Raw genomic sequence first — 16,681 nt, forward strand, 5'->3', positions numbered from 1 at the left:
GTCGAAAAGTAAATAAGAGCGTTTTTGTTTTTTTTCCCCCCCAAAAAAAATTTCAAACTTGAAATTTAATTCACATTGCTAGAAAATCAGAAGTAGAAAAAAAAAAGTCTAAAAAAACAAAACAAACTTACACATTTCACATTTCTAAAAAAAAAAAAAGTTCTCCGCTACGAAACAGAAAAGCTCGTTAATGAACACGTTTCCGAGGCGATGGCGTGACGCGATCGCAGGTGTCACGAACTCCAATGTTAAAAAAAAAAAAAAAAGTTTTCGTCCCCTTGAACGGAAAGTAAACCAAAACCAAGTGCTGCAGTTCCTGGACATGTGCGCGTTTTCAGCCAGTGTTGACAACTCGGTTGGCAAAGTCCGGTGACGTCCCGCCTCTCCTTTTAAGCCGACGTTCGCAAAAGTGCCTTTCGTGTGAGCGAGTGCCTCAAGAGTGCGTTGAATTAGTATTTCTGGTTGCTGGATTTCTTCGTCGCAACCTGCCGAGGCCACGTTCAGCAGATGCAGATACAGTAGATGCGCTTGATGATTGACGGGGGAGGGGGTGGGCAAAAACAACAACAACAACAACAACAACAATACATTCTGGATGTTGTTGGTTTCCGTCAGGGGAAAAAAGAAGTCTTCGAACCTGAAAGATTACATTCTTTCAACAGTCATCCAGAGTAAAACAACAACCCCCCCCAAAAAAAAAAAAGGGGGGGGGGTGACGTTCAGGCACTGATTGGAATAGGATGGGGGGGTCACATGTCAAAAAACTGCAATAAAACAGGATGCAATTCTTCAATGTTGGCTTGTTGACTTTGAGAATCTTTTTTTAATTTTTTTTTTTTTTAAAATTTTAAGCCTCGTCTGCAGAATCCGTTATAAAATTCACAACTTTTTAAGAAGGGACCGATTTGGAGGAAACGCATTCCTTCGAGAGGACGGTGCTTTCGGTACAACTGGAGTCGACCGGTGCGATTAAAACACAAGAAAAAAAAAAAAAAAAAAAAACTAGCGGACGAGCCTGCAGAGTTGTTGTTTTTTCAGAATTTAAATTCAAAATGTGAAAAATTCAAACGTGGTCTGACAGCGGTCCGTTGAAATGTATATATATAATATATATAATGTAGAGATTATCTCATTTCAACGGACCGCTGTCAGACCATTTTTGAATTTTTCACATTTATATTTGTATTATACATTAAACCAATATTTTCAAATTGATATATTCAATATTTTTCTGTCTATTTGGGGCCCTTTTTTTTTCACATTTTAACTGACTGGTTGCAGAAAGAGGTGGAAAGACTACGTAGGAAAATGTCTAATGTTAGAATAAATTTAAAAAAAAAACACGTGGACTGAAAATAGTTGAAGTGAAGCCAGTTACAGTAAAAAAATAAAAAATAAAAATAACAACAAAAACAAAAAAATATCCAAAGGGCATAATTGATGAAAAAAAAAAACAAAACACCGTTAGCCAATGTAAACGTGATACCGGCCAATCACAGCCTGCGCAGGGTCGACAGGGTCAGTATCCTCATCCTTAAAATTCAAGCAGTTTGAACCCCCCCCCCCCTAAAAAAAACAAACCATGATGTAGCACGCAGCCCCCCCCTCCCCGTTACAGCATCAGTAACCCTGAGAATCAGAGGCCCCACCCACCCCTTCCCCCTCCTCCACCCAACAACCCCCCCCCCCCAAAAAAAAAAATAACTCCACATCAGCAAACAGCTCAAATAATCGTTTCATAACCGGGAGCCCGACGCTGCCAGAACAAAAATAAACACCTCCTTGCATTTTTAAGTCACCGTTCCCACATTGTTTATATTGTTGTTTACGAGCTGGGGTTAGCCATTCATAAACAAACCGTTATTCAAAAGTGTATCGCTAATAAATAATAGATTTATACATATAAAAACAGCCCCCTCTGGAGGCTTACCTTTGTACAGTAATTGTCAGTTCTCCCTCGCAAAGCGCGCGCGCACGCACACACACACACACACACACACACACACACACACACACACACACACACACACACACACACACACACACACACACACACACACACACAGCCCAGTTCATCCCAACAGGCCGCAGACCTGTGGAGCTCAGGCTGCACTTCGCCAATCGAGCGAACAGCACAGCAGGAATATATAAAAAAAAAAAAAATTTAAAAAAAGAAGACGAGGTTTTATCTTCCTCTCGGGGCGGGCGGGGTCACAGTGAAGCCCCACCCGTGTCAGCAGCATAGAGGGCAGAGCCACAAAACAAACGCACACACACACACACACACACACACACACACAAACTGAGATTCTCTTTAAGCGAGAAGTTTCCAGTTTTGTTTTTTTCTTTTAAACGAACCTCAATGACCTTCGTTAACGTCGCCTCGACGGCTCTGATAAAAATGCAGCAGGTTGAACAATCGGCTCCTCGTTTGTTTTTTTTTTTTTACACCCAGACTCAGAACATCTGACTGCTATAAAAAAACAACAAAATAAAATTAAAAAAAAAAAAAAAAAAACTCGTACGTGTTCATCCGAAATGTCCGGAAACACGACCGGCCAATCGGCTGCTAGGAACCCCCCCCCCCCCACCCCACCCCAAAATTCAGTCCAGTTTCTCCAGCACCGAGGGCACGTAGACGAGGCTGAGCTCGCTGCCGAAGTCGCAGACGATGGCGGCGTTGTCGAGCACCAGCAGCTGCCGGACGCCCTGGCCGTCGCTGCTCTGGCCGAGGTAGACCGTCTGCAGCAGGTCGCCGAAGTTCAGGTCCCAGAAGGAGACGCAGCCCTGACCCCCCGTCACCAGCAGGGACTCGGAGATCACGCCCAGACTCGCCCCGCAGCCCGCCTCCTGGGGGGGGGGGGGGGGGGGGGAGGGGGAGGAGGGGAGGAGAGGGGGACAGAAAATGGATCAGAAGCAGACGCTATTTAAATTGTTTGTTTTGTTCATGAACGTGGATCTGTAGAATAACCGTCACTAGAAACAGAAAACGTTTCGCATTATTGATCGATGATATACTTTTAAGGATCGTCACGAAAGTGGAGAATAGTTTGATCTTCCATAATGCGGCGTGAAGGTGATAAGGTTTGTTATTCTGTTGATGTTATACGTCATATTAATACGGGATAGGGGGAAAATGGATCCGCACTGGGCAGATATAACTGAAATAACTGAAATATGCAATAAAATGACTATAACAGGTACAAATTATATATTATGTATAATATAAAAAAATGTTTTTAACTAAATTATAGCAGAAGAAGATGACATCATTAAAAGAGCGTCGGTCAAACCTCCAAAATAACGTGGAAATATTTATGGAAATGTGACATTTCCGCTAAATAAAATATGAATAAAAAGACTGAAAAACAGGCGGTGAGAAGAAGACAGTTTTTTTTTCTTAATGGGTTACAAAAAAAAAAAAAAAAGTTTGTCAATCGCTGATTTAAAGAATCAAAGATATGAAGGAGCCAGAGATAAAAAAAATAAATAAATAAATAAAAACGTTCATTACCTGCTGTATGGAGTAGAGCTTGATCCCGGTGCTGCGGTCCCAGATACAGATGAGGTCATCCAGTCCCGAGCTGATGACGCAAGAGGTGGTGCAGACCAGCGATGTGACGTCGCCACGGTGACCGTAAACATGGCTGACGCGGCTCCCGGTCAGGACGTCCCACAGGCAGATGGCACCGTCCTGCCCGCCGCTCGCCAGAACCATCGTCTGCAGGGGGCGACGGAGAGGCTCAACCAAAAAACTAAAAACTGTTTTCTAGTTTATTGCTCCTTTTTTTTTTTTGAAAATAAAAAAAATGCGTACGATATCGGACCATTTTCACGTCAACGTATCAGCCGATTGTCAGCGTTCGGCAAATAAGATCAGAACAAAAACTATAACCACAAACTCTTTGTTTTAACTTTTGAAAGGCTAAAACTTTTTGTTATTTGTTACAGATTGTTATTGGAATATAAAATTCAATTCAACTGTATTTATATCGGGCCAAATCAAAACACAGGTTATTTCCTGGCGTCCTTTTCAGCATTATGGGAAGGAATATTCCTGACCTGGTCTATGTAGATGGCTGTGATCCCTCCAGAGTGACCCTGCAGGGTGAAGAGGCAGCACGAGTCCTCCAGACGATAAACCTGACCAACAAACACAAACAGGATTCATAAGCAACACCAATAAAGACAGTTTATATCGTTCGCCTGCGTTCACGACCGCTTCGATATGTTTTTCTGTAGCATTTTATGAGAAATCGGGAGCTTTTGACTCATTTTATGTCCTTTTGGACGAGGAAACCTACGTTTGTGGGCGCAGTGACGAAGTGCGTTCACCGACGATGGTTTTTCGAAAGCGTTTTTGAGCCCACGCGGTGATTTCCGCGACAGCATTGAGTTAAATATGGGTTTGTGTGATTTGATTTTACACCGTGTCCCAGCTTTTTGGGAAACTGGGTTGTAAAACAAACAAAAACAGGCTAAAATGTATGTATGAAATAAATAAATTAAAAAAAAAAAAAGTTTCATTTTAGTGTAAGACACAAAATGCAAATATTTTGTTCTACTTCGAAATTTGGTGATAACGATCTGATGATTATTCTTTTTCTGTCGTATTTTATGAGAAATCAGAGCACCGACTTTTGATAGCTTCAAACAAGGCAACCGACGTTTGTGGACGCAGTGACGAACTGTGTTCACAGATGGTTTTCTAAAGTGTTTTTGAGCCCATGCAGTGATTTCTGCGACAGAATTGGGTTAAATAATAATGTGATTTGCAAATCATTGCATTTTACACAGTGCCAACTTTTTTGGAAAACAGGACAATACATGTATGAAATAAAAAAAAAAAATTAAATAAACCAGTGTAAGACATTAAAAAAAAAAAAAAAATACTGAAATATTTTTGTTGTTCTTCTAAATTTGGTGAATGACGATCTGGTGCTTCATTCTCCTCACAAGTTGTGTTAAAACAGTAAGAGTCCGGACACTTAAAAGCGGGTCGGTCTGTTACCCGGACTGTGTGGTCCTGGCTTCCGGTGACGACCCGTCCGGCGGCGGCTCGTAGAACCGTGATGGGCTTCTGGTGAGCGCACTGCACCGAGCGCGTGAGCTGGCAGCTGATCACGTCCTCGCTGCTGTAACAGGGCGACGGAGGCATGCTGCCTCTGCCGGGGGGCCCTGCAGAGGAATTATGATCAAGTTTATCATAATTCTTCATGTTTTTTTTTTTATTAAAGCGACCGCCCGCTTTTACCGATCAAATCAGAAATATTCTCTACACGGATGTATTGACGGCCATTTTGAGCCTCACCTCTGTACTGCAGCAGACCCAGAGGTTTGTTTATCTCGACGGTGAAGAAGTCCAAGGACCCGTTCAGCCGAGCCGCCACGATTCTGAGGAGGATGAGAAACAGAAAAACCCCGATAAAATGAATATAAGCTTTTTAAAGTCACGATTTAGCTTCATATTCGCCGAGTTTTTAATTTTCTATCTAGTCTACATTTGACGCGGGGGGAAAAAATAAATTGTTGGAATTGCTTTTATTATTTTAGTAATCGAAGAGTGTAAACTCCATCTTTTGTTATGAGGATGGAGAACCGACAGAAACTCAATCATTTCAACGCAATAACACGTTATTACACGCGTTTTAAATAAATTTAAAAAATAAATAAATAAATAAAAAAAAAAAAATAATATATATATATATATATATATATATATATATATATATGTATGAAAATCAAATTAATGCTCCGAAACTTGAGAAATGAGAAATTCAAACATTAGTCAGATCCTAGAAGTACGGTTCAGTCTCAGTGTGTGTGTGTGTGTGTGTGTGTGTGTGTGTGTGTGTGTGTGTGTGTGTGTGTGTGTGTGTGTGTTTAACCTGTTGTTGAGGAAGGCCAGGGCTGTGATCCCAGAGACGCTGTCTTCGTTACTGCAGCGTAACGACCCCTCCACTGCATCCCACAGCTGAAACCAAGCGAGAGTGTGACGTGAACGTTCATTTCGCGTGAATAGTGCGCGTTTGCAATTTATTATTCATTTGGAGTTGATGTTTTATACAGATTGGGCCAAAAAAAAAAAGAGTCGAAGTTCATCTTTCGAAGAGAAAACTCATTTTCCGACCCCACGACAGCCTCTGAACTGTTGCTCCCTTCGGTTTCCACCGAATCTATTTTTCATGTCCTTGAGCTTCTAAAGTGCCTCTCGAAACATAAAACATCTTTAAATGGCTGTTTTGTGAACACAAAAATCACAATCTCCAGATTCCACATCAAATAATATGACAGATAAGACGCCTTTGATTTAATTTAGATGCTGTTTACTTTAAGACAAGTTCAACCTGTTTACGGTCTCAAACACAAGATTTATCATTTTCTAACTATCAAATGTTTCCCACGTAAAACAAGCTGATGTTTCCATTTCACACACCTCCAGTTTGCCGCTGCTCCTCCCGGCGGCGATCAGATTCCCTCGGAGCTCCATGGCCCAGACGGAGCTCTCCCAGTCCGCCGTGGGGTGCGTCCCGGCGGCGGAGGCTCTCTCCTGGTTCGACGGGGCGGCCGCGTCCCCGAAGCTCAGTCTCCTCTGGAGCTGAGCGCCGGAGGGCGGCGAGGAGGAGGCGGAGGAAGGGGAGGGGTAGGCGGACGGCGAGGGGGGCTCGTGCTCCATGTAGGCGCGCTCCACCAGGCCTCCGAAGTTGAAGCCTCCCCTGGGGGGCGGCGCGGCGAGGTGGGAGGGGGGCTGGGCGCCCGACGGCGCCGCGGTGAAGTTGGTGTCGATGAGCGGGGTGAGGTCGGGCTGGTCGGTGAAGAGGGTCGGGCGGGCGGGCGCGGTGCGCCGCCTCAGCGGGTAGCCCTCGTCCTCCGAGAGGCCGTCGCCGCCGGCGGAGGGGTCGCGACCTTCCGAGCCCAAACAGTCCGACTCGGTGGTGGCGACGCCGTCCCAGCCGTCCCGCTGCTCCCAGCAGCCGCTGCTGCTGCTCCGCCTCAGCCTGAGGAAGAAAATGTGCATTATTCATTGTGCTCTCTTCATGCATGTGTACGACTGCAGGATGCCCTTAACTTTAATATTTACAATAGTCTTTTGTTGTATTGACTGTAGTTTGTAAAGTGTGTTGAGATCACGTTCCACAACGATTTTACACCGTGAATAACTCAAAATGAGCATTCTTAATATATTTCGTTTTGAAAACACCAATGAAAGAATAAAATCGGGGAAACGACAGCTTGTTGTCAACAACAGTGCAGAAGAGGTTTCAATTTAAAAAAATATATATAAAATTTAAGGTCACCATTGCCTGGTGCTGTAAAACCGTATGTTCAGTCCACTTAATAATGAACATGCAAGATCAACCGTAGAAATTCACTCTGAATATCACAGCAATCCCACTTCACGACGAGTTTAAATTTGTAAAAATTTTTAAAAATGTACAAATTCTGGACAATTTCGGAGGACAACACGTCTGCCAGAGCGATCCAAACTTTTTAAAAGAATAAATATTATAAAAGTGTCACCCGTGTTTGGGGATGACGGTCAAGCAGTCCCCAGTCTGAGCGTCCCAAACCCGGATCTGTCCGGCCAGGCAGCAGCTCGCCAGCAGCATCCCGTCACTGGCCAAACACTCGATGTCCTGCGGGAGAGACGGACGCAGCATCGACGCGCTTCGCTTTAAAACTGAACTCGACAAATAAACGAGCTTTAATGTCACAACTTGAAATTGTCAATCTTTGTTTACGTGACCGTTTTTTTTTTTGGCGTTTAAACCTCACATTTCTACAAGCAGGTGTCAGTTTATTCTGGTTTCACGCCTCGTTTTTGGAATCAGGAGTCACGAATATTTTGTTATTTTTGTTCCTAACTCTGACAAACTAATCTGACTCCTGTCGGTGAAATGCTCTCACTTTTATCAGAGTAATTAGAAACGCTTTCATGATTACAGAGTGCCACTGGATTATTTAAAAAGGTCCCTCTGTGGAGTTTTCTCTTGTAAATACTCTTCATATTCTCCGTTCAATACCAAAAACAGTGTGTTCATTCTTTTCCCGCCTTTTGTTTCTGAGGATTACAAAAGCTTCTTCATCTCCATGTGATTCTGCGTCGGTTCTCACCATGCTGTGGCCTCTCAGCAGCAGCGGCGAGATCTCGCTGATCGGCGGCGAATAACCGTAGTCGTCGCAGGGCAGGTCGCCCCGACGCCGGCGCCCGTGAGCGACGCCGTTCTGCCCGTAGTTGCGTGGACACAGGACCCGGTAGAGACAGAAGAGCAGAAGGACCAGCAGGACGCCCGCGGCCAGACCCAGAGCTGCAACCCTGGAAGGAAGAGGGACGAATAAGGAATGTTTTTTTTTTTTTTTTTTTTTTAATTCTACTATTTCGCTTGTAAACCAAAGCTTCTCCACGACTAACATTTGTACCGCTCTACACGGTGCAATATGTACAACTACATTTATATATTTGTTCATTACATTGTTCAACTAGGACCAATAGTATATTGGGTTAGGGTGTCATTGAAGATAACCACTCATTCCTCGGGTAGGAGTTTTCTCCCTTCGATTTTAGGCTCATAGTTACATCGACACAGTTTTAAAAGGGAATTTTTTTTTTATTTATTTATTTAATTTTTTTTAAATAATCCTCTTTATTATTTGTTATTACTTTATAAAAGAGGAAAAGAAGCTTGCAGAGCAACATCGAACAAATCTAAACGCATATTCAGGAGGAAGTCGGGTTCATTTACTGCATTTACTGCGTCATTTATAAGACAGAGCTGATTATTGGTTTATGGAGACAGAATGAAGTGGATTATAAAGACAGCGTAGTGTGTAAAAGCAGATAAACGTTCAGATAAATGTGGAAGAAGTGAGCGTAATAGAGCGTGAATGGGGATTCTTGTTGCATGTGAAGGTTCTTTCTTGAGATTCTTTATCACGTCGACCTTCTGTCTGACTCTGAGTCATTTGAACTCAGCTGTAACTTCCCCGACTGTCAAGGTCGCGACCCTGAGCCCAGAACAGCTGATGGCCTTCATGTCTGCCGTCCAAAGATGAAGTGAAGAACCTCCACTCAGCAGTCAGGGTGACTTCCTTACACAACACCACACGGCAAAGTGAAAACTTAATGGCGGACTGAGGGCCGGGTGGGTGAGAGAAGTAGCAGCTGATAAAACCTGGAGAGGAGACTGAACCAGTTTCAGTTATTTCATGGTTTAAAAAAAAAAAAAAAAAAAAAAAATGAACAGAGGATGATCTTCCTGTAACGTTCACCATAACATGACCCCAGATGAAGCTTTGGATTTCCAAGACAACGCTGAAAACATTTCTAATGCGAATTTGGTCACTTTGCCAAGAATCGACTCTCCTTTTGGCACCCAAAATAAATGCTGCTGTTGTAAGGTTATTTTTAAAAAAAAATAAAAAAATTAAGGCATTTACATCAATTACAATTTAAGACATAAGAATAAAACTTCCTTGTCATCATGTATATATAAAAAATTAAAAAAAATAAAATGATGGGGATTGACTGGGGACACGCAGCGTCGTCACGGCAACACAAACACACCCTTCCCGCACACGTTTTTTCCGATCCAGAACAGTCCGAAATAATAACTGCTGGAAAGACGTACAAAGCTTTGACTGAAACATCGTCTGAGACCAACAGAAGCGAAATTACGCCGCAAGATTAAAACTTCTCACGGAGAAGGATTAACATTAACCGTCCCACACCTGAATGGCTCCTCTCGCGGGGAGAGAGCTGTCAAATGCTGGAAGCAACCAGTCGGCCCGGTTGGTCCGGTCAGGCTGAAAGGAAATATTGCTGAAGGCAGAAACCAGCCTCCTTTGTCTTTTGTTCTCTCCCTTTATGACTCCGTTCACACCTACCGTTAACATGCGTCTCTTTGTGTCTCCAGTGACGGCTTGGGATCGCAATTCACTCTCTACATGTGCAACATTTACATTTGCAAGGATCAAAACTTTTTTTTTTCTTTTAGCCAGCAGGAGGCAGCAACGCGCTTCGCCGTGCTTCCCGAGGCTGCCGGAAACTAGAGAAGAAGAAGAAATCCAAAGAACTTTACTTTCGTCGTCTTGTTGTTTTTCCCCTTTGACATGATGCTGTTAACACAAAAAATGTGTATAAGTCTGCTTATAGAGGATGTCGGTTTATTTGATAAAAAAAAAAAAAAAAGAAGTCACCTCAGCGTAGTGCAGCATTCTCGGCAAGGTCACCAAATTAGTATTAGAAATGTTTTCAGTTTTGTCTTGAAAATCCAAAGCTTCATCTTGTGAACGTTACAGGAAGATCATCCTCTTTTTTTTTTTTTTTTTCCCGAAGATCCGATCTCGATGTGTCTTCAACGCGTCATCGGAATCAGCCGAGATGCATATCAATGTGTGAATGGGACCCGAGTCTCTATCTCTGCCTCTGATAAGATAACACTTGACACAGTGAACTACAAGTCAAGCCAAAGATGAGGCTTCTCTTGTACTCCCTTCATTTAGACGTTAAAAAAAACAAACCAACTTAACCCTGCAGTACACGGAGTAAATCCAAAGTCTTGAAACATTAAAACAACCTGCAGCGCAACTGGAGTTTCTACTGCAGAGAGGACTTAAAGGCTTCAATGTCCACTGAGCAATCAGTTCAATGACACACAGCTGGAGAGAGCCAACCGTCAAGGTCAAGGTCAAGGTCATCTTGGAGCTGGAGCTCCTGCTTATGTGTACGAGTGGTTTTTTTTTTTTTTTTAAACCAGGAGCATATTTCATAATCATTTTCATGTTGTGAAACAATAAAACACAAATATCGGTACTGCACAACTATATAAATAACATTAACTTAACAGATCTGGCTCCAAAAAAATAACGGCATTTATGACGCATTTACAAATGCAGCTTGACAGGGATCAGATTTCTTATTGTTTTTAATTTAGGGAGACATATTTTAAGTGCTTTAGCAATATGCCTCTAGTATGATCATTTTGTTGTTGTTTTTTTGGGGAAGAATTATTAGGTGAGTCACCAAGATGCCCTGAATTTGATGCCCAAACCAAGTCCATGTTTTCTTTTGATGAGATATGCGTTTGAAACGATTCTTTTTACAAAATAATGTTAATTTGTCTGGGAGGCTCATGCCCCCCCGAAAACGGTTCAAAGAGTCTTTTCTTCCCTGAACCTCAAAGTTAGCACAACCTATGGGATTGTGGATTTCAAAAAAACCTTGGACATTTGCAGGACTTGATCCCGTAAAAGGTGTAAAAAGAAAACACCGGGAGGGTTCGTTTTACGTCCGTGCGTTTCTCTGCGCTTACTTGTAGAGGGTGAGGTCCATCTGCAGGTCTGCAGAAACCTTGGGGATGGGTGGCGGAGGGTGTCTCGTGTCCTGAGGGTGACGCGTCTCGATGGCGTCCTGCGGGCTCAGGTGAATGGTGACGGGAATGACGGGTAAGATGCTGATGTACCTGGAAACGGACAGAGAGAGAGGACGTGAAAAAAAACAACCTGATGAGACGATCCATTTCGGGAAAACAACGGAGGCCAACGCACGTTTCTTTGCATCGGGACAAAAAACGCGCCGGGAGTTGTGGGTCTGATGTTTGTCCACTTGTTCTTCCCTTCACCTTTATATTTAAAGCCAGTCAGAGAGCTGCTGTTTGACAGTGATTGAGAAACTTATTGATAAAGATTTTATCGAGAAAAAAAAATGGATAAGTTTCTGCCAGGACAATATAATATGAATAAATAATAAAGTGTACCATCTGTACAGGTAGTGTAGTTTTTCCATTTCATGGAAAACGATCACAGGAGTGACTTTAATCTCTGCATGCTATCGTAGCTGGTTTAGGTGGTTTTATTCTTACCTTTTAGAAAGAACCTAGAGGCAATTACTCATCTTCCACGACACACATTACCTGTGGTGTACCACAAGGTTCAATTTTAGGTCCAATTTTATTTTCTATCTACATGCTTCCACTCGGCCAAATCCTCCAACGACACGATGTATCTTTTCATTGCTATGCAGACGACACACAGATATACCTTCCGCTGAGACCTGGTGACCCAAAGAGCCTGGCTGCTGTCTTAAGATTGTCTCTCTGACATTAACTGTTGGATGGTTCAAAACTTTCTTCAGCTCAACAACTCAAAATCAGAAGTCATATTGTTCAATTCCCCAAACAATAACACCGGTCTCATTGAGAGTCAACTTGGTCCCCTGTCTGCTTATTTAAAACCTGTTGCCAGAAACTTGAGAGTAATGTTTGACTCTCAGTTAAGTTTTGAAACACAGATAAAAAAAAAATTGTCCAGTCCTGCTTCTTTCAATTAAGAACAATCTCCAAAATCAAACCCATACCGTCACACTCTGACCTGGAAAAAGTAATTCATGCACTCATTTTCTCGACTCGATTACTGCAACTCCCTCCTTTCTGGCATAAACCAAAAATCTATCTCCCGCCTCCAACTAGTCTAGAATGCAGCAGCCAGGCTTCTGGCCTCTCTCCACCCGCCTCGGTCTGGCCCCGAGCTACATTATTGAAATGTTAGCCCTATTTGAGCCAACTCGCAGCCTTAGATCCTCCGGTGGGGCCCTTCTGGCCGTTCCAAAGTCGACACTTAAAATCAAAGGGTGACCATGCTTTTGCCATTAGGGCCCCTCAACTTTGGAATGACCTACCTGAGGAGATAAGGCTTGCAGAATCATTGACTTCTTTTAAATCACTTCTTAAAACCCATTTTTATAGAATTGCTTTGAAGTAATGTTTGACTCTCAGTTAAGTTTTGAAACACAGATCCTGCTTCTTTTATGCAGTTCTTTTGTTCCCCTGTTTTTGTTTGTTTATTTTATTCATTTATTTGTTTTCTGTTCCATTTGCTTGTTTTGGTTATTTGTTTGGTTTTGTTGTATTCATTACCTTTATGGTTTGGTCTTTTTTGCCTCCTGTTTTCTTAAATGTTTACCGGTATTGACGATATGTCAAGTGCTTTGCTTCTCTGTCGAGCACTTTGTAAACTCTGTTTTTAAAGGTGCCGTATAAATAAAGTTATCATTATTATCTTTTTGGGCTGAAAAAATAAATCTTAAAAAGGCAAGAACTTAAAAATGGGTGAATTTTACTGCTTCAGTTTCTCCAGTTTAAAGAAATGTATTTATCATTTTCACATTTCCCTCGCTGTTGACATCATAAAACCCACAATTTTTTTGAATTTGAAAGTGACCTCATGGAAATCGATCACTCATTATTTGTCAACCTGATTGACTCTGTTCACTCAATACATTACCTGGAGGTAAATCTAAATCTAACCTGGCTTTAAGTATCTTCCTTTTCAGTCCACAACAGAGTAAAATTCAGAAACGCTGTGACTGATGAACACTGAATAAAATCCTCCGCCTCCTCTCACCTTTTTGCTAAAGTGATGTTGTAGTAGCTGAAGAGCGACGGCCAGTGCCTGAAGGACAATCTCCTCCACCCCTCCTCGTCCTCCGCCCCCCAGGTGATTTGAGGCACGGCAGGGGGCGGGGCATGGCGGAAAAGCACCCCCCTCGCCGGGCCGTGGTGGCCCTGCGATTGGTTCTCGGGTAAGGGAGTCGGAGCCGGTGCCGGGTGGATGCTCAGGGTGCTGGTCGGATCCCCCCCGCGAAAAACCGGCGCCACGCCGAGGTGAGGGGGCAGACCGCTTCCCCCGGGGTCTCCCATGGGGCTTTGCTCAGACACCTGCGCCGCCAGGTAGGTGCGGATCCCGGCCGGGTCTGTATAGACGAGGATGCCGATCCAGATCACCGTGCCAACCTGGAGAAATATTTAAAATGTTCGTAATGATCAGCACTGCAAGAATGTCAGCTTACATTTAATTAATATTCACTTAAACTTGAAGTCAATTATCCACCCATTTGCTGTTTAAAAAAAAAAAAAAAAAAATCTAAGTCTGTATATTTGTTAACATTCATATATTATAATACATTATGGGTATCTTTTAATGGCCCCGCATACTCACTTTTTGTTGTTTAGTTATGCATAAATAAATTTTTACCAATTGATGCAACAAATTAGTCTTTAGATGCACTAATAGTGTTGGCTCAGTTAGCTAGTTGTGGACATAGCATTAAGCTTCCAGCCACTAGTTGATGTTTTTTAACGATGTTAATTCTATACATTTTACATGAGAAACAGCCAAATTTCACACAGATTCACGGTCAGTTTTGCTTCCGTCTTCTCACCATGATGATGCGCTGAGCCAGCCGTGTGCGGGCCAGGAAGTAGACCACGCGCAGCCTCTTGGGGAGCCTCAGGTTCCTGAAGGCCGGCGTCTGCAGGGTGATCGTGTGCGGGGAGGGTCGGGGCGGAGGGGGGGCCTCCCGTGTACGCAGGGGGCCCGGCTTGGGCGGCGGCAAACCCGCTTCGGCCGGCAGGCGGCGGTTCAGGTCGGCCAGCTGGTAGGGGGAAATTACGCGGTTTAAAAGATTTTGCTTACTGTGACGAGTTATCGGAGAACCGGGGTTATCTCTGTAACCTAAAGTTCTCTTTCAAACATTCGCAAGGTATCCCATCAGAACATAACGAGTGAGGTATCACTCATGTTATCAGAGAACCGGGGTTATCTCTGTAACCTAAAGTTGTTTTTTTTGTCATTTGACTTGAATCCTGTAAATAACTGGGCTGCGTTAAACTGCAATGAACATTTTGTAGGCTAAACAATTATCAACAATCCCCATCAATCATATTGTACATATACCACATATACTTTGGAGGGATTAAAGGTTTCTGGATACTCTAGTTGTTTTCTGTATGCAAGTGTAGAAGCTTGTGGTGCTAATGCTTATCAGCTTAGCACTGAGCTGAACACTACTGAAAGGTTTGGGTACGTACGTGACAGCAAAAAGAACAAACAGTAAGAGGGTTTTCAATAATGTGGGGAAACAGTCATCTGAAAACTATGCGGTGAATGTATGTGGGCCTGTGACCTCCACCTGACCTCCTCTGTGTCCTATATTTGCTCATGAGTAGGAGGTTTTGTGTGTGCGAGTCATAGTTGGTGCAGCGCGTGTTATTTTTTTGGATTTTCAGATCCAACAAGCGATTCTGAACAAAATGTAACGCTCAAATAAGTCACACATCGAGTCAGTCGTCATTCTGGTTGGTTATAACAGAAATTGTACAACAACAGGAGATGAATATACACAAAGGTTTTCAAAGGTTGACTTCTATTTAACTTTGAGGCTGATATCTTGAGTGGCTAATATATGTTACTTAAATAGAATCATTAGTGAAGTGAATTCTCAAAATGTGACAACAACGATTACTTTGATGATGAATACAAACTCAGTTTTGAATGCGTGCACGTGTGTGTGTGTGTGTGTGTGTGTGTGTGTGTGTGTGTGTGTGTGTGTGTGTGTGTGTGTGTGTGTGTGTGTGTGTGTGTGCGTGTGCGTGTGCGTGTGTCTCTCACCTCCATGCGGCGGATGTCAATAGACAGAACTGTAGTGAAGAAGAACATCTGCAGGAAGAAGTCAGACACCAGCCCCACCACAGCAAAAAGACAGAACTCCTACAAAGTAGAGTAACAAGCGTTACACCACAGCACACGCTAACCACACGTTAGTATTCCCACTTAGCTTAATGTACCATTACGCTTTGCTCACTTGGACAAAACAGGAAGTTGTTGCATAAGAGACAGCAGCGTTTCCTCTGCTGGTCTGGTTTTCAGGTTCGTCCACCGATAGCTTAACTTTAAGCTTTTATTGCGCTTTTTTTTTTTTTTTTTAAGTTTTTTTTTCCAGTCACGTAATGAGTGCAGGTGTCATCGACTCTAGCTACGTTCACCTGCGGCCAACTTGTTTCTCAGACAAATTAGCGCGACTTTCAGTGACAGGAAAATGCATGAGCAACTCCGAAATGAAATGGGTGCACAGGAACTAAGTAAATAAATAGTAGTTACTAGACATAACTACAGTTCTATGAGTACGTTCGTATATTGTTTCTTTCAGGAGGAAGAGGGGGGTGAAATGTGGGGGGGGCACTTCACAGAGTGGATCTTCACGAGACATATCTAGAAACTATTTTCTATTATTAGCACCTGGTTACCTGTATAGCTGGCACCAGAGTGAAATATCCAATGAGGATGATGCACAGTTCAGTGGCCATGTTCTTCATGATAGACCAGCTCTCATTACTAAGGCCTGCAGAGATAAAGAGCAGCATTAATATATAAAAAAAAAAAAAAAACCAAAAAAACCACAGAATATGTCTAATAATCAGTTTACGACACACACAGCAACACACCCTGAGCGATGCGTAGTTTGACCTCGAGGTCGACGGGAGTGGAAACCACAGACTTGGTGAGGACCAAGACGTTCTCCAGGCCGATCACCACCACCAGGTAAGGGAAGATCTCGCTGCAGAGAGAAAACAGCAAAAACTAAATGAGTTTTTGGGTGGGTTTTTTTTGTCCATATGTGATCATCTGCAGTTACATTTCAATCACATTCCCCTGCTTTTAAAGTGGTGGTTCGTTTTACACTTTCTGTTTTATACCAAAGACACAACAGAGGAACCCCTTCGGAAAAGAATTACCCAAAAACAAATAAATTAAGTGATGTGAAAAAGAGTGATGAACATCAACCGCATGTGGACATCAGTATGACCTTGGGCTGCACGACTCTGGATAAAACTAAAATTATGAT

At 42.9% G+C, this 16,681-nt stretch overlaps 1 protein-coding gene across 2 annotated transcripts in view; it reads right to left on the reverse strand.

Moving 5' to 3' along the window:
- Nucleotides 1-2,604: 2,604 nt before the first annotated feature.
- The window catches only part of scap (SREBF chaperone), a 29,615-nt gene continuing 15,538 nt past the window's right edge, over nt 2,605-16,681 (reverse strand). For both annotated transcript variants that reach the window (XM_069711932.1, XM_069711931.1), the window contains exons 9-23: nt 16,281-16,393; nt 16,083-16,177; nt 15,448-15,546; nt 14,219-14,431; nt 13,402-13,790; nt 11,313-11,462; nt 8,116-8,317; nt 7,522-7,637; nt 6,437-6,998; nt 5,889-5,974; nt 5,312-5,394; nt 5,012-5,178; nt 4,063-4,143; nt 3,515-3,721; nt 2,605-2,850 (exon numbers count right to left, since the gene is read on the reverse strand). In XM_069711932.1, the coding sequence (XP_069568033.1) occupies nt 2,605-2,850; nt 3,515-3,721; nt 4,063-4,143; nt 5,012-5,178; nt 5,312-5,394; nt 5,889-5,974; nt 6,437-6,998; nt 7,522-7,637; nt 8,116-8,317; nt 11,313-11,462; nt 13,402-13,790; nt 14,219-14,431; nt 15,448-15,546; nt 16,083-16,177; nt 16,281-16,393 (2,809 nt within the window). The remainder of the gene's footprint in view (nt 2,851-3,514; nt 3,722-4,062; nt 4,144-5,011; nt 5,179-5,311; nt 5,395-5,888; nt 5,975-6,436; nt 6,999-7,521; nt 7,638-8,115; nt 8,318-11,312; nt 11,463-13,401; nt 13,791-14,218; nt 14,432-15,447; nt 15,547-16,082; nt 16,178-16,280; nt 16,394-16,681) is intronic.

This window comes from Brachyistius frenatus, unplaced genomic scaffold (assembly GCF_029030835.1).
Source record: "Brachyistius frenatus isolate BFR_SWC_R1_liver_20210118 unplaced genomic scaffold, ASM2903083v1 Contig_104, whole genome shotgun sequence".
NCBI classification, from domain to species: Eukaryota; Metazoa; Chordata; class Actinopteri; family Embiotocidae; genus Brachyistius; species Brachyistius frenatus.